General features: G+C 44.4%; 1 protein-coding gene and 1 non-coding gene across 3 annotated transcripts; one reads left to right on the top strand and one right to left on the bottom strand.

Annotated features, from left to right (window-relative positions):
• Positions 1-816: 816 nt before the first annotated feature.
• Positions 817-889, bottom strand: TRNAM-CAU (transfer RNA methionine (anticodon CAU)). Its single transcript has one exon. It is a non-coding gene; the product is annotated as a tRNA-Met (tRNA).
• Positions 890-2,649: 1,760 nt separating this feature from the next.
• FAM83A (family with sequence similarity 83 member A) lies at positions 2,650-15,606 on the top strand. Of its 2 annotated transcripts, none has more exons than XM_009559999.2 (5): positions 2,650-3,072; positions 3,260-3,869; positions 6,759-6,926; positions 8,424-8,548; positions 13,515-15,606. In XM_009559999.2, the coding sequence occupies exons 2-5, from the start codon at positions 3,294-3,296 to the stop codon at positions 14,059-14,061; spliced, it is 1,416 nt and encodes a 471-aa protein (XP_009558294.2). In that variant the 5' UTR covers positions 2,650-3,072; positions 3,260-3,293; the 3' UTR covers positions 14,062-15,606. The 2 variants fall into 2 exon arrangements, with proteins under 2 accessions (XP_009558294.2, XP_053913058.1); XM_054057083.1 differs by having other exon boundaries at positions 2,650-3,187.
• Positions 15,607-16,375: the final 769 nt, after the last annotated feature.

Raw genomic sequence — 16,375 nt, 5'->3', positions numbered from 1 at the left:
GGATGATGCCTCTGAGCGGCACTTCTTTGTTACCCTGGGCTGTGAGCAGCCTCCCTGCTTCTCTTTACATGAAGCCCTAAATGTGATTATCCACATTAGCAGCCTCTGTGTCTGGAACCAGAAATGCACAGGTCACATTCGTAGGAACCAGGACCCACGGAAATCTCATCAGCCCTCGGCTGAATGCTGGGAAGAGGCATTGTGCCTTTTCAAAGGGAGAAAACCACAACAGGCAAAGATTACCTCTGGGAGATGAGGAAATCGCCTTTTTCTGATTACTCCCTTGGAGTTTACATGCAATTATTTCTGTATTCAAAGGGAAAAATGAACTCAAAGTTTTTGGCTCTCACCTTGGGCTGTAGTGTGCATGCTTATAGTTTGTGAAAACGTTACAAATGTAAATGTCCATAAGCCAGAGTGTTTCCAGCAGGCAGGAGCAGGAGCTGGTGCGTGTCGTACCCCTGCAGCAGCTCCTGGTCATAGAATCATAGAATCACTAGATTGGAAAAGACCTCTTAGATCATCGAGTCCGACCCTGCGCGTGCTCTGTGTTCCCCCCAAGCCCCACTGCTGGAGTGGCTCCATTTCTTCGTTCCCAGGTGCTGAACGAGGCTCGCAGGCAGCTCGGATGCAGAAAAACCTTCTGCCAAAGTGCATTTTTGAACAATTCATGTTGAGGAAATTGTTTCCGTGAGCCCATAACATGGAAGCACTGGCCCTTCAGAAACCACAACAAAAGAGAAAGCTGAGGGGCTGGAGAACGGTTTTGTGGCAGGTAAACGCGTGGGGATGAGAAAAAAAGAGTCGTCCCGCCTTTGCCCCGTGTGAGGATCGAACTCACGACCTTCAGATTATGAGACTGACGCGCTACCTACTGCGCTAACGAGGCGGCTGAAAAGCGTTTTACCGCGCGACCTGTCGAGCCTGCTTCGCCCGCCTGCTTCGCCTGCCCCGGCCGGACGTGAGGCTGTGGGATCCCACAGTGACTGAGCGGGGCCCCGGGTGGCGTTTGTGTGACTGGGGAGCTGCAGGGCGAGCGTGTGGGTCCTGGGGGTGGTGGTGTGGGGTCCAGCAGTGGCTGTGGGGGACGCAGGAGGAACCGTGTGGCACCCCAGGGAGAGTACAGGGTTCCCCGGGGTGACAGAGCAGGAGCTCACGGTGACAACTTTGGGTGGCCTGAGAGGGGGCCGTTTGGGGCATTGGGTGACCATATGTGGACCAGGGTGACTATATGGGACGTTGTGTGGCCATGTGGGGACCAAGGTGACCATGTGGGATGGTAGGGTGACTGTGTGGGGACCAGGGTGACCATGTGGGACATTGTGTGTCCATGCAGGACATTAGGTGGCCATGTGGGGACCAGGCTGACCTTGTGGGACATGGGCGTGACTATGCAGGACCCCAAGGTGATCATGAGGGTTCCCTGGGGTGACAGTGTGAGACCTCATGGTGACAAACTTGAGTGGCCTCAGTGGGGACCGGAGGACTGTGTGGGACATTGGCGCTACCGTGCAGGACATTGGGTGACCGTGTGGGGACCAGGGTGACCATGTGGGACACTGAGTGACCATGTGGGACCAGAGGTGGCAGCGCTGCCCTGGCTGGGGAAGGGGGTGACAGCCCTGCTGGGCACAGGGAGGCCACAACTGGCCCTGACAGGGTGCGATCTTGCACATCAGGTTAATGAGGCGGCATCATTTTTGGTGTAATTGCGCAGCACAGGTCAGTAGATAATTAATGACTTCTGGCAGCGTCTGAGAGCCGCGGGTGTTGTTAGGGGCGGGGAGAGGGCTAGGATAACTTTTGCAATCACACCAGGAGCATGGGAACATCACCACCACCACCTCTCCTCATCCCCAGCTGGATGCTTCCTGTCCTCTGTGGCTCCACGATTAAAATCCAAACCATTTCATATCCTTTTCTTTTTTCATATATATGTTTGTGTCATCCTCACGTGTAATTACTCTTTTTTCCCACCCATCAGGCATCTGACATAGACACAGATCCAGAATCTGGGGAGCTACCCTGGAAAAACTGGGCTTATGTCACTCTGGTGGCCCTGAAGACATCCATGCTGTCGAGTGCTCTGGTCAGAGCAGCAGGACCCTTTGCCCGCTCAGATGTGCCCTCAGCAGCCTGTAATTCCGTGCAAGAGCCCAGACTGACACGTGCCCTCGATCCTGCACTCCCTTCCGGAGCCGTGGCATGCTGGTTGATGGACATAGAGCTACACAGGGCGAGGACAAGCCCAACCCGTGTGAGAAAACTGTGTCACACGTGCCTCTGCATACAAGCATGCACAGAGGTATTTATGGTGTACCTCAGGCAAGGGTGCCTTCCCACCCTGCCTCTCCTCACCCCCGCGCAGTCATTCCAGTCGGCCTGGCTCCCTGCAGGCACCGTGCCTCTCACCCCACTGCGAACCTGCGCCTCCATCCTGCTAATGACACAGCAGTCGAGCTGCCACAGGGACAACGTGACTCCAGAAGCTGCACCTGGAAAAAAAAAAAAAAAAAAGAAACCAACCAAACAGCCCTAAATATGCACAATCAAGTGATGAGTGTTTGTATTTGTGATGCTTTTAGGCCAGCTCACAACCCTCCCTCCACATAATACTCAGGATGTTTGGGAAGGGGTATTTTTCTTTTAATGGGATGGCGTAGTCACAAAGCTTTAAAGAAATAAATGAGTGAATCGTCTATGATAATAGCAACATACTGTGAACGGGGCACAGTGATGAAGTTCAAGTCTATTTTTAAGCCTGCTTGGCAGCATGTAGGTACAGACAAGAGTCTGTAACCCTTTCTGCTGTTCTGAAGCTATATGGACATGGCTGATGTCTCTATCCTAGTTCAACAACAGAGTTGGTTTTGCTCCTTTACAAATGCTATGGAAAGATAGAGAAGCCTCAAGCTGTTTTGAAGATTGTGCAACGATGCTTGGGAGCCTACCTGCTTTTGCTTGAGTGCTTTCCTCACTCACATTTCACAGAATGCGACAGGAAGAGAAATACAACCGAATTCGACGGCCCTGGTGATTGGACTTGAACCCTTCGTATGCCCTGGGGGTGAGGTGGGTTCTTCTCAGATAAGCAATCTAATCAGCTTTGCACTTGTGTCCCATCTGGAATCAGATTGTTGCCAAAGCTCACAACCACCTGAGAAGCAAGCTTCGGGGTTTTTTTAAGGTAATTGTACCGACAGAATCAAGGAGTGTTAACTTGCCTGAGGTAATAATATCTCTTCATTTTTATTCATAGTTAATTCGTTCAGCCGAGGCGATTTCACGCCAGAATGCAGTCTCCGAACAAGAAGGGCGATTGCACTGCCTGTGCCATCCATATGCATGGTGCTGGCTCGGCAGATCGACTGCTGCGACAAAGAACCATGAGCCACTCCAGACACATGGGCAAGATAAGGAAAAGGCTGGAAGAGATCAAGAACCAGTCCCTGAAGTTGACAAAAGCAGATTTCAGCCACAACGAAAGCATAAGGTTGGCCACTGATGCATTCCTGGATGGCGGGACAGAATCTTACCTTGAAACTTTGAGCAAAGAGGGTGAGGTGGATTTCCTCTCCTCCGTGGAAGCTCAGTACATCAAGGACAATGCCAGGGAGTCCTATTATGCGCAGGAGTCCCTGGCCACCGATGGGGCAGCTGCACCCAAGCAGAACGATGTTGGGTCGCTCCCTTCAGGGACCTACTTCCCCACCATTTCTGACAGCAGTGAACCAGCTCTGCTGCACACATGGATTACAGCGGAGAAACCCTATTTAAAGGAAAAATCCACTGCCACTGTGTATTTCCAAACAGAGAAGAACAATAACATTAGAGACATCATACGCCGGTACATCAACAAGACCACTCAGGTACGGGGAGAGAATTTCTGTCCCTCTGCACTCGGTTTTCTTCCCACTTTTAAAAAGATCAGGTAAATGTGGTGTTGGATCTGAGCCAGCCTTGTACACCGCAGTGTAGTTTTGCTCTAGAAGGTGGCTGTAAAAAGCCAGTTGTTGAACACGGCAGTGTTTGTTTATTTGGGGTTTTTTTTGTACTCACACCAACACCTTTAAATTTTGGTGACTTTAAAAAAAAAAAAAAAGTATTCCTTCTTCTTTTAAACTCGTATTAACTCAGCAGAGCAAATGTGCTGCAGAAGGGGCAGCTGGTCTCTGTCCCTTCTTGTGCATCACCAGCAGGATAGTTTGCTCCTTTCAGGCCATTACACTGGTAATGAGAATTAAGATAAAGTGAGCTCTGAGCCATCAGCGATTGTTTTAGGGCGCTTATGGGAGGTGAGGGTGAAGAGGAGACAGGAGAAGTGCATGTATGTCTGGTGTGCCAGCAGCTGTCCCCAGAGGAATTTTGTTATTCAGAAAAAAGACCTTTCATCCCTAATATGTTGTCAGTGTCACTGAAAATGCCCCATGGGCTCCCTATGGAGACACTGCAGTGTCACTTGGCAGGTGGGAAAGGTACAGATGATGCCTGTGACAACAGACAAGTGACGGGGGGGTTGCAGAGAGGTGCCAGCACAAGCCAGGCTGCCTGAGCACTGGGAAACCAGAAGCTGAGCAGCTGAAGGGAGATAAAAAGCCTCTGTCGTGTGTATTCTGGCAGGTCTCCCCTTTTCCTGGGGAAAAAAAATATGACATTTTAGGGCTGCGTTTACCATCATCTAGTAGTTTTCCCCTTGTATAAACTTGAGATGCCACTAGCAGTTTCACAGGGGAATGGTCAGGAACAAAACCAGGCTGTAATGCCTGCTGTCCAGCACCGCCTGCAGAGCCTGCTGGAGCTACAGGCTTTCACTTTATTATTCTCCTGCAAGGGCAAGTGCTGGGTCTGAGAAAGCCAAGTGTAATGGCAGGAGAGAAAAATCCCTGTTGACAACTGCCCTGTCAAAGGCTACAAGCGCTCAGCACATTGACGGAATTACAGATCAGTTATTTTAAGTTGACAGAGTCAGGAAGATACAGTAACAGAAGAAATGTCTCTGGAATAATAAAATAATCGTCAGGTAAAGTATGAACCAAGACCAATCTTCTGTCCCGAGAAGAGAAACCTTGTAGGGGAAAAAGTGGGAAATGTAATATAAAACCACTGTTCATGTGACCTTCTTAACCATCTAATTTACATTACAAGAGGTGCTGGACCAGCACCTACTCACAGTATAAATTTAGCAACTGCTTTTCAATGGCAGCATTTATTAATTAGTGTCTAATAAGGGTCTGTGCTGGATAGCCTAGTGTTTTGATACATCCGTTAACGACTCAAGCAACAGAACAAAGACTGTGTTTGTGGGTTACATCAGACTGCAAAGGACTGGCAAGCAGTGCTATAATCTTAACACATTTGTAGAACAGATGTGAATAATGAAATTAAATTCAGGCAAAAGGAGTGAGAATTACTGCAAGTAAGAGAGGAAAGTCAGGTGCAGAAATACAACTTGGGAATAGCTGGTGAAAAAGCAGCACTCCAGAGAGTGGTCTGGGGTGACGGTGAGTCTGGATGTGGTGAAGTGCCCTTTAAAAAGACAAGGTGAGTTAACAATAAGTGTAGGCATGAGATATTAGACATAATTGTGCCACTTACCTAGCACTGGCAAGGCCCTTTTTGAAGCACTTTGCTTTAAGCAGCAGAAAGGAAGGTGTGGGATCCTCACTGCTCCGCAAATAATTTGGCTTGCCTGAACAGGATGCCAGCCAAGCAGGATGTGCTTGGTCTTGAAGGCTTTCCTAGGGCAGGTGAAGGGAATTAGCCTGCTGGCAGGTGTGGACATAAGCTTTGGAGTAAGATTTGGTGCAAGTTGGAAGCAATTAGTACAACAGATCTGCAGAGGTGCTGTAAAGTTTGTTTTGATTGAAAATTATATCCTGTGAGTCCAATTATCAAGGGTTCCCTCTCAGGTCAATGGAGAAATAGGCACCTTCTGAAGATAAGTCAGGTATTAACTGGACAGAATTGCCCTGGGGAGGTGACCCTTTCCACGGACAATAGCAGACGTCAATGAGGCCACACCCAACACTGAGCATAGGTACTAGAGTATGGAATTGGGTTTATATCACATTTACAGTTCCCTTGATCCACACTGGCTGGAGGCTGTGCATTTAAGCAGCTGTGAGGGCTTTTATGCCCAGTCCTGAGAGTTTTACACACTGTCCTGCCAGTTCTGATTTGGGAGGCATGAATACATGGTTTAATTGAAATAGTTAATTTGTAAATCATTATTAAAAAAAGAAAATGGAGCTGTTGCAGTCTGTCCCCCTAGCAACCACCACCAGAGTGAGGATTTAAAGCCAGGACCATTCCAGGTATAAGTCATAAGAGAGAAAGCGTCATCCAGTGATTCTTGCTAAACACATGTGACTTATGAAAGCCAGTCAACCGTTTGGCAAGGGCTACAATCTCTTATTTTAGCTACATCCTTATTATTCTCCACTTGGCACTTCAATGTATTTCCTAGTGCTGAAATCTCACCTACAAATCTTCTTGTATTTTATAATTAAAAGAGCTTAACTGAAGTGCATTTATTGCATGTTGTATTTGCTTTATATGAGCAATAAAACAATGAAACAATGTGTCTCATCAATTTACAGATTCAGGCACTTAGGGAGAAAACTAGAAGAAATATCCACATATATTTCTGGAGATTTGTGTTGGAATATTTTAAAGCAATAAAATACATTTTGTGGCCTCACAGGCACCTTAAATTATGTAAGTTGACTCTGCTAATGCTTTTGCTTTTTTCCCCCTAGGTGCTAGCTATCGTGATGGATGTATTCACAGACACTGAGATTCTTTGTGACATCCTGGAGGCAGCTAACAAGCGCATGGTGTTTGTCTACCTGTTGCTTGATCATGGGAACATAAATCTCTTCTCAGAGATGTGCGACAAGTTGCAAATTGCTGAGGAGCTCTTCAAGGTACTGTGGTTCTCTGAAGCATTTCAGCTCAGATCTGTCTGCCTAAATTTAGGCACTCTAAGCTAGAAGCATGGCTACACTAGGGTCAGTCTACCTTATAAATAAAAGAGAGCAAGAGTTTTCCAGAGGTAGTGTTAGCACATGCAATTCCCCTCTGAAGGTGCCAACCTTTTTCCACACGTTATAGTAAGTTACGGCATTTCAAATAGATCCTTAGATTAACTTAATCTGGGCCCTGAAGTCTTAAAACGGATCTTAAGTCTCCTAGTAGAGTTGTCTAACATAAACATTGCCACTGCTTCTGTTTAATAATGCTGCAGCAGCTGTGGTCTGGCAGCCATGAGTAGTGGGAACTCAAAACTCTTTTGCGTGACAATACCTTGGCTGCAGTAGGTGGTTTCTGATAAAACCTGTTGTCAAAGCTCTGTTTTAAAGATAATGTCTCAAATTTAGCTGGCTGTTAGCTTAGTCTGCCTTCATCTCTGCCAGAAGGAACTGACCTTAAAAATAACCTCCTAGGGACCATTTCAGTTGTTGCTTGAGATGCTGTAGGGCACCCATGGCATCTTTGTGGAGACAGCTGGTACCACAGAGGAAACAGCCCTCTGGAACGGTAGCTGGAGGGCAGGCAGGAGACCTGAGGGCATCTTACATGCACCAGACACCTGTGTTTCAACAGCTGAATTCCATCTCAAATGTATAAAGAAACTGAAATTACTAAAACATACTCATAACAGTGGTTGCATATCTGTAAAGCCAGCCTCCTTAGGAAGAACAGTTCTGTGCTGCTTATGGTAAATATGCTGCTACAGGCTTCGATAACATGTGAGCCATGGTGCCACTCATTTACTAAGGCCTTGATTCTGTAAAGTGTGTATACAGACAGCAGAGTCAGGTCTGGTTGCCTGGCCTGCCTTAAATGTGCTTGCTCAGGCACAAGGACAGTGCAGAGCATTGCATGGACCAAACTGGCCTCCTTCTCCACTCACATGTGTACTTGCATCTGATCCTGGAGGATGGCATTCATCTAGGCTGCACCAGAATAGCGGAGCATATGTCCTTGCAGTCCCAGATGGATTGGGAGAGCAGAAGTTTTCCCCAGCTGTTTTGTGCCATAGCCAACATAAAATGAGAGCTTACACCTAGACCAAATTGTTGCTGTGGAGGTAGCAGACTGCTCTCAGCTACAGACATGTCTGATACTCATTTCAGTAGGGGTAGCATCAGTTATTGTTACACAGCACAGTTCCATCTGCGTGAATTTCCATGCAGGTTTGCATCCTCATTGAAACAAGTAACCCTATGGCTGGTGAGAGAGCTTGGCTAGGCTTCCTCTAGCCCCAAACCTTCAAATATAACATTGGAGAGTCCACAAAGAAATCATAACAGACACGAGGGAAGTCAAGAGCTGAAGACAGTGCAGGAAAAGGCCCCTTTCCTTCTGATTTTTTATTTAAAAGAAATTTAATTCACTATGTTCATTTTTTTCCTTTACAGAATATTTCAGTCCGCAGTGTTACTGGAGAGGTTTACTGCGCCAAATCAGGCAGGAAATTTTCAGGACAAATACAAGAAAAATTTCTTATCTCTGACTGGAGATATGTGCTCTCTGGATCCTACAGGTGAGATAAGCCATTGCTGCTCATGTCTAGATGCTATTTTATGATTTTTAATATTACTTCACAAAAATGCCATGCGATTTTTCATATGGGTGAGAAAATTTATTGTTAAAAACACCCTCATGTTTTCAAATACATGACATTTTTCAATAATCCATTGAACTTGCTTTAAAGCTGATGTTAGTTCTTTGTGGAGCGTAGTATTTAATTGAAATGTTCAGAAAGTAACACAAACAACTTTGCCTGTGCAGCCTTGAAGAGCTAGAAATGTGCATAGCTTAATGTTGAGCTTTCCTCATTGTTTGGGTCCTCACATGCTGTGATCATGAGACATGACACATTTCCATCTCCCTTGAGATCACTTAATGTAGTATATGTCACTCAAACTATATGAGGATTTGTTCTCCATATGACACGTTTAGTGAGTAAAAGGAAAACAGAAACTCTTCAGAGACTTACTGTTTTTCCTTGTGTTTCATTAACAGGTAGGCAGTATGTGTCTGTACGACTGTTGTACCTTCCCTTTTTTCTCCTTTTTTTATTTGTGATCTAAGTCTGTATCTCTCCACCTCTGTGCTGCTGTAATTATTGCAGGTAGAGGATGTAGCATCTGCATGTTTAACTAAGATCCAAGATCCTCCAGTCAGGGAATGTCATGAGACTCTGAGCTTGCATCAAATAAATAAAGATCCTAAGCCTCATGGCTACCTAGATAAGCTTCACAAATTACCAATTGTATCTGAGAAATCCAAATACAAAAGACAAGAGGTGATTATTTAATTAAAAAGATGAGATTGTTTTCCTTAATCCCAGTTTATGATTTAGAAGATTAAATGCCTCTGGCCTGATAAAGCTGTGCCACTAGGAAGATTACATAACTATAGGAACGAAGGTAAAGCTGAGTGCATGGGGTTGGTGTAGGCTGCCGGAGCTCAGCTGTCCACAGAGGCAGGCATCCAGTTTGCATTCAGTTTCCAAATGAACCATCAGACAAAACTGAGCAAACACTCTGAGTGGTTTTTTTTATTGGCCACTCTGTCGTTTTCTTGATCTTTAATTTTTTTAATCCCTCACCAAAGATGTTTGGAAATGCAACAGCATGTTTATACAGACACCAGGAGTGAAGGAAGTGTGGGAACAGATCTCTTTTCATTAGCCAAGAAGCTTCCTTTTGTCTTCTCTTTTCAAACCTAAAGAAAAGGAATACCCTCAATGTCCTGTGCAGTCACTTCTGTCACTCTACTGTTGTTGCAATATCTTCTAACCTTGAGGACCCTGGCAAACTACATAAAACCCTATCCAGCAAGCAAGCAGAGAGGGTGAGGAGGGACAAATCTCTACACGATTTTACCTCAGTGTTCTCAGCACCTGGTATTTCTGTAGGCTTGCTAGCTCTCACTTTATTAATCTGAAAGTTCCCTACTATCTCTAAAACTTATCTACCAACTTCTGCAGGTATAAACAGGAATGATATTGAGTAAAGCAGACTCAAACTCTTTTCCAATACATTTGTTGGAAATCAAATTGAAATAGGTCTTAAAACTAGTATGAAAGATCTTAAAATTACTACAACAGCAAATTTCACCTAGGTGCTGAGCTCTCCATGACTTTGTAATAGCAGTGGGGGAACAGGCTGAAAAAATGAAACAGCACCTCAGGACATTCTACTCTAGAAGGGACCCTGGCTAACTGCTTTTAGCTAAAGTGTTTGGGGACAAAATGCCTTGTCTAATAGACAATGAAGAGAACTGAAGTTGGCAAGTAGTTATAGGCAAAGCAAGTACAACAGAATCTCTGGCATCTCCTGCTCTGGAGTGATTTTTAAAACCACATTCAAAAGCCCTCGCGGAGGTCGGTGTGGATAAGCGTGGTGCTCCCACACAGGGCAGACTGGAGCTGAGAAGCTTCTGAAGTCTGTTCCAGCCATGTGTCTGCACAAGTGCAGGCATGAGTAAGTGCTTTTAGTTACAGTTTTTCTCTCAAGTTTTGTTGCCAGTGTATGTGGTGCAAGGCTGGGATGCAGTATTTAATTGTGCTGTTTCTGTGTTACTGCACTCCATCCTGTGATAACTATGTTATTCCTTTTTATTTTATGATTCATTTGAAGTTAGATAGTGCATGAACTCAGTGGTCCTAAAGACGGCAAAATGAAAACAGCAGAAAGCACAGACCTTGATCCTCAGGGGCAGCTGAGTACCTCCCTGGCCACTCTGAAAGCCGCTGTCCCCTTCAGAGCCAGTATCTAACATCTAACACTACGAGCATCGGTTCAGTTGGGGCAGGTTTCTCATAGAGAGGTTATTCCACCAGCAGGCAATACTCACACATAGCTTAATCCAAACCTGAGCTTATTTGAAAAACCCAGTCCTTCTGTTTCATATAAAATGCGTTTAATGCTGCATGTTACTGTAGCATTGTAACACAAGGGATGAGAGCATCTCAATGAACTGCAGCTGCAATAGTGCGGAGGGTACACACAATAAAAAACAAGTCCAGTGCAAATGAAGTTTGGACAGAGGTCGGGTTTAATTCAGACAATCATAATTGAAAGGACCTGGAACAGGACATAGGTTTTGGGACAAAGACTTGGAAGGATAGCTGAGAAGTATCTATTAATGACTGAGTTGGTGGCACGGCTTTGCCCCCAAGCTGCCTAGAAGTACTTCTTTGTGCTTTCTCTTCTTTCTGATGTGCTTAACTCAAAGAGGCTTGGTAGAAAAAAGATCCTTCTGGGAAGACAGTGAGAATAACAGACTTCTTTGAACCTTTCCCAAAAGAGTACTTGGAATTGTAAACTATGGAGCAAAATAGGGCCTAAACACCAAACAATTAATTTCCTTTTAGAATGAAGACAATGAAAACCTGCTAAGTCTTGATGTCAAGTTCTGCTTTGTTTCTCAGTGAAGTGTACAGAATGTAAATTGCCGTGACTCACTACATGAAGTGCATGAACATTGGTCTAAAATCACACAGCTCTCACTTTGTTACTGTGCAGCTGACCCGTTTGCCATCAGTCCACAGAGAATCTTTGAGCTATTAATTGGATCCAATTTTCTTTGCTTACAAGGGTTTCAGATAATATCGTTTGATAAGTCACAAATGAGTATCTGTCCATCAGGTACTCTGGGAAGTTACATGTAGGAGTAAATCATGAAAACTGGGACAGAAAGTTTTTTCATTTGATTTTTGGGGGTTCAGAAAGCCATTTATAAGCATAATTGATTCCTATTTCTCCCTGAGTTTTCTTTTATAAAGCAGTTATATCTGTAGCACATAAAGAATAACCCTGCCACTCCACACCTCAGGCCTTTTATGAGTTTGTAACCTTCAGAGTAGATATCCCAGAATAATTGCATGTGTTTTTGTATTTCTTCCTGGCTTATTATCTCCTTAACAGTTAGATAAAGGATGTGCAAAGGTTTTTAGAGAATGCTTCTTTGTGAATAAAGGCAATGTTGAGCTAGCACAGCAGCTGTTACCCACACAGCAGGGAGCTTGCTGTGCTGTTTACCTCTGCTCCCAAGGTTTTGTCAGTACTTAGAATGATATAAACAAATGAAATGAGAAGTATCTGTATTCTAGTAACTTACTGTGTGGTTTTATGTCCAAGCATAAAATGTAGAGTATGCATTGCAGGGTTGTCTAGTGGCATCAAACCAGTGATTTCTTCACTTCTCCCCTTGCTCCTGAAGCAACAGTATAAAACCAAAGTATGCCTCAAACCCAGCCCTCTTTAAGAATGCGTTGAACGGGCAGATGCAAATCGTCTGTCTTTATTCACTTACCATCAGCTCAGGCTGTCAGACCCACTGAGTTCACAGGGGTTTTGTCAAAACATGACAAGAACAAGATTTAAGGTGCACACACCTACAGCCAATTCCGGCCCTCAACAGTCCTTGTACAAATCCAGCATAGCTAATAAAGTCATGCAGGAATACCCAGGGCAGAGTTTTGCCAAGACAAAATAACCTCAGGTTCAAATCCAACGCTGCTCCGAATCCTTAGCTGCACGGCTCGAGCCCTAGTCAGCTCAGGAAATAATTACATTTTATGCTCCCAACTATGCTTATTTTATTATGCCACTGCTGCTCAGGCAAGGCAGCCTGCACAGAACAATCAAGCTGGCTTGTGGTTTTCTAAAAGAGCACGAATTTATGTTTGCCAAGTGGCTTAGGGAAGCACATTAAAGAAAAATCATTTAAAAGCTATGGAGTATCCCAAGGTGTGGCTCCAGACTATGAGAAGGAAAAGTAGTGTGGCGTTTCTCCCTTACTTTATAGCAAAGTAGTGTTTTCATTTTTGCAAAGGCTGTAGGAAATATTTATAATTTCATTTTCTATGTAGAGAAGAAAAAAAGCATTTGTCAGGTGTGGTGGTTTGTGCAGTGAGAGGAGGATGTGACGGGGAGGCTGGGGTTTTACGTGTTTCTCTTGACCAATGCAGAAAAAATGTACAGCAAAATGAAAACAAAGGATGGTTATTTTTCACTGTTCTTTCTGATGTCAGTTTTTAGTGGGTGAGACTTAACAACTGGCACAACGTTCTGTAGGGATGGTACAACTTATGCGTGTGTAGACAAGACATGGTAAGACCTTAACTTAAGCATTTTGCACAGAAGAGATGTACCCAAAGGAAGGGTCTAAAGTCCCTTCCATGGAACAGACCTTGGGTATCATAGCTGACCTTTAGTCTGACGGATGACCTGGATCACTACTCCCTTTAGCAGGCTGTATAACTTTACAAGGTGTCTTGAAGGTTTTAGAGGAAGCTGCAATAACAAAGCTTGATTCAAGTCAAAGAGCACTGATGTGAACTGACCTGAAATTCAACTGTGACAGCATCTTCATCCTATGTTTAAACAAAGAGCTTCAGCAGTAAAACACATCTGCCTCTCACACCACCCCTGTGGGGATCTCTAGTTCCTAATCGCTGATGTTAACACTAACCCTTACCTTGTCTGTCCTTCCAGCTTCACGTGGTTATGTGGCCAGGTTCACCGCAACCTTCTCTCCAAGTTCACAGGTCAAGTTGTGGAGCTGTTTGATGAAGAGTTCCGACACCTTTATGCACTGTCCAAGCCAGTGAGGGGACCGAAGTCTCCACCGCGCACCATGCCCTTCCTGTTCAGCAAGAGTTGGGCCCCCCAGCGTAGCCTCCCTGACAGCAATGAGGAAAGTGCCAACACTCTTTCTGATCCCTTCAGCAGCCTCTCTGCTGGCAGCCCCCGCCAGACCAAGCAACCTCCAAGAACTCTCATGTTCAGCAGCAGCTTCACCCCCCCATCACCTCTCCATAGAGTTAATTCCTTCCACGGCTTTGTCTCATTCACACCCCCACCACCCCAGAAGGCCATCCAAGCTAACTACTTTCCATCACATTACGTGGCCGACAACTCCGCAGCTCTGTATAACAACATGAACATTTACAGACCTGTAAGACTTAGACAAGAGGAACCAAACAGGACAGGGTTAAGCTCACCCTGGAGATGCCTCCCCAAAGCTAACCTGTTTGCATAATAACCACCTCGTTTTGAATTGCAAGTAAATGTAGCGAGGACCTGTTTAGCAATTGCTGGTATACTGATGAATATAGAAATTCTGTATAATACAAAATGAGGATGATTTCAAGCCTCTTGTTTTGTTTTGCTGCTTATGGATGCTTCGTTTCCCTAATTAAAAAGCCAAGTCTGCTAACTTGTAAACCTTGGATGCATCATGATCCCAGGAAGAACATGTCTAAATAGTGCTGCTCACAGTGCAGCACTGGTGCTGCCTATCCTTGGAAGAACATTTGTGTGGCAGTGGATTTAGATGGTTAACTGTTTTCCATGCAGCCAGACACCTGAAAGTAAGTCAAGTCTATTACCATGCATTTTATGAGCTTGCAGGAGGAGACTGAAAGCTTCTATATATTATGCTGTCATTGCACCTTAATCTTGATTTAGGAGGACTTCTTGAGGGCTGACAGGGAAGCAGCTGACACCGTCATGCTGTCGCGGAGCTCACAGCGAGGACATCTGTTCACAGGGTTTCTAGGAAGGCGCCCACTAACCATGACATGGCCTGAGACTGACGATTCAGGTTATGGAGGATATCTTGCAGCTGTCATATGCTCACTTCCGATTATTAGCAATACGGGTGAATTCCAGCACCTCCAATCCCACCAGCTCAGAGCAATTTTCCTCATTGCAGAGCAGCTGTGCAGATTCAGACTGGGAAATGAAGCTGAGTAAAGGAACAAAGTCCCTTTAGGAACACACTAGGACTGAGTTCCAATTCATTTAATAGCACATAGATCTCAGATATTTTCTTACTGGTCATTTGATTGAACATTATGTTAGAGATAATGATGCTTTATTTCAGAGTTCTTCAAGGTTTCTAATTTTTAAAGAGAAATTGTGTGTTTGTCATGCCCACTGAATACAGAGGGAGTTAAAGAGGTGCAGCAGCTTGAACCAAAAGGAGAAAAACCTTCTGCCAAATAATCCATGGAAATGATGGAAGCTTCTGTAGTGACAGGCAAAAAAAAGAGTAAGAAAATTCATGAAACAAAGGACTTCCATCCAAGTCCCAAAGTTAGTAGAGGCCTAACATCTATTGATTTTTCAGTAGATTATTTTTTTTTACACCTACTTGAGATCACCTTTCATCTGACTCCAACAGAAAACAGAAACCTAGCCACATTTGTACATCTGGCCCATTTTGCCTGACTTCTGACCTGTTCAGAAAGGAATACAATTTAATTATTTAGGCTGTGGATTATGCAAATTGTGTGCAGCACTGAGATCCCAGGTGAGGAAAGTTTCTTGAAAGTATACTGGTAAAGTTTACAGAACATTATGAACGGTACATGATGGGCATATCCTGCTCTGATTTCAGTGTGGACATTTTTAACTGTGATAGCAAATTTTGGAGTTGAGAATAACAATAAACTATTGCACATAGTTGTAAAATCTGTACATAGCAATGTGTTTCAGATTCCTTGGGAAGAAGGGAAAGCTGATTTTCATTCCTATGACAATTCTACTTAATTCTCTAAATACGGAAACCAAACAAATAAAAGAAGACTTTCATTAAAATCCCTTTGAGAATGTTTGTTTCTTCATATTCTCTTGACATGTGCTCTTTACTGTCTTCTCTTCCAAGAGTTAAACAACTTCCATGCAGTCAGAGTCCAGGTGAAGAGGAAATACATTTTGTTTCTTCTGAAATCAACAAGAACAGAATTAAACATATATGTCCCCCCAGCTTAATTAAGATCTTTCTTCTAAGTTTGGTTCTGTTCTCCAGTCCTGTTGTGGCCCAGCTTGGGGGGGCATAGAGTCAGACGTGGGGAGAAGTTTATAACCCATAACCTCTGAAGCCTTCATTTCCTCAGGCCATCATCCATGAAATCCATGAAGGAGATCTCATCTCTTTGGGACAAAATAGCTTTCCTACAGAAGTTTTGGAGAACACAACTAATGAAAAGTAGATAAGGGACAAGCTAAGAACCCAGAACGAGCACTGTGAGTTAAGAAGAGCTGATTTCAGCCCTGATCAGGGATACACCTTGCAGTAGTTCAGACAACAGCTAAACTTGAACATCAAATGAACGGAATTTCAGTTTTGATGGAAAACAATCAGAGCTCATGAGATCAGCAATGACTTACACCAAAAAATCTAACAGGCCCCAACCAGCTTGATCATTCAGTGATGGGGGGAACATGTGGTTACAGGCAGCTGCAGAAACTACCTGTACGGACGGTCATGGCAGGATGCTGACATACCTCGTCCATCCTCTGTAAGGGAAGGGCTTGAATAAACACTGCTGCCATACAATGCACCCTCA

Source organism: Cuculus canorus, chromosome 2, assembly GCF_017976375.1.
Source record: "Cuculus canorus isolate bCucCan1 chromosome 2, bCucCan1.pri, whole genome shotgun sequence".
NCBI lineage: Eukaryota > Metazoa > Chordata > Aves > Cuculiformes > Cuculidae > Cuculus > Cuculus canorus.
The sequence above is the reverse complement of the archived record's forward strand: the minus strand, read 5'-3'. Positions and strand labels throughout refer to the sequence as shown.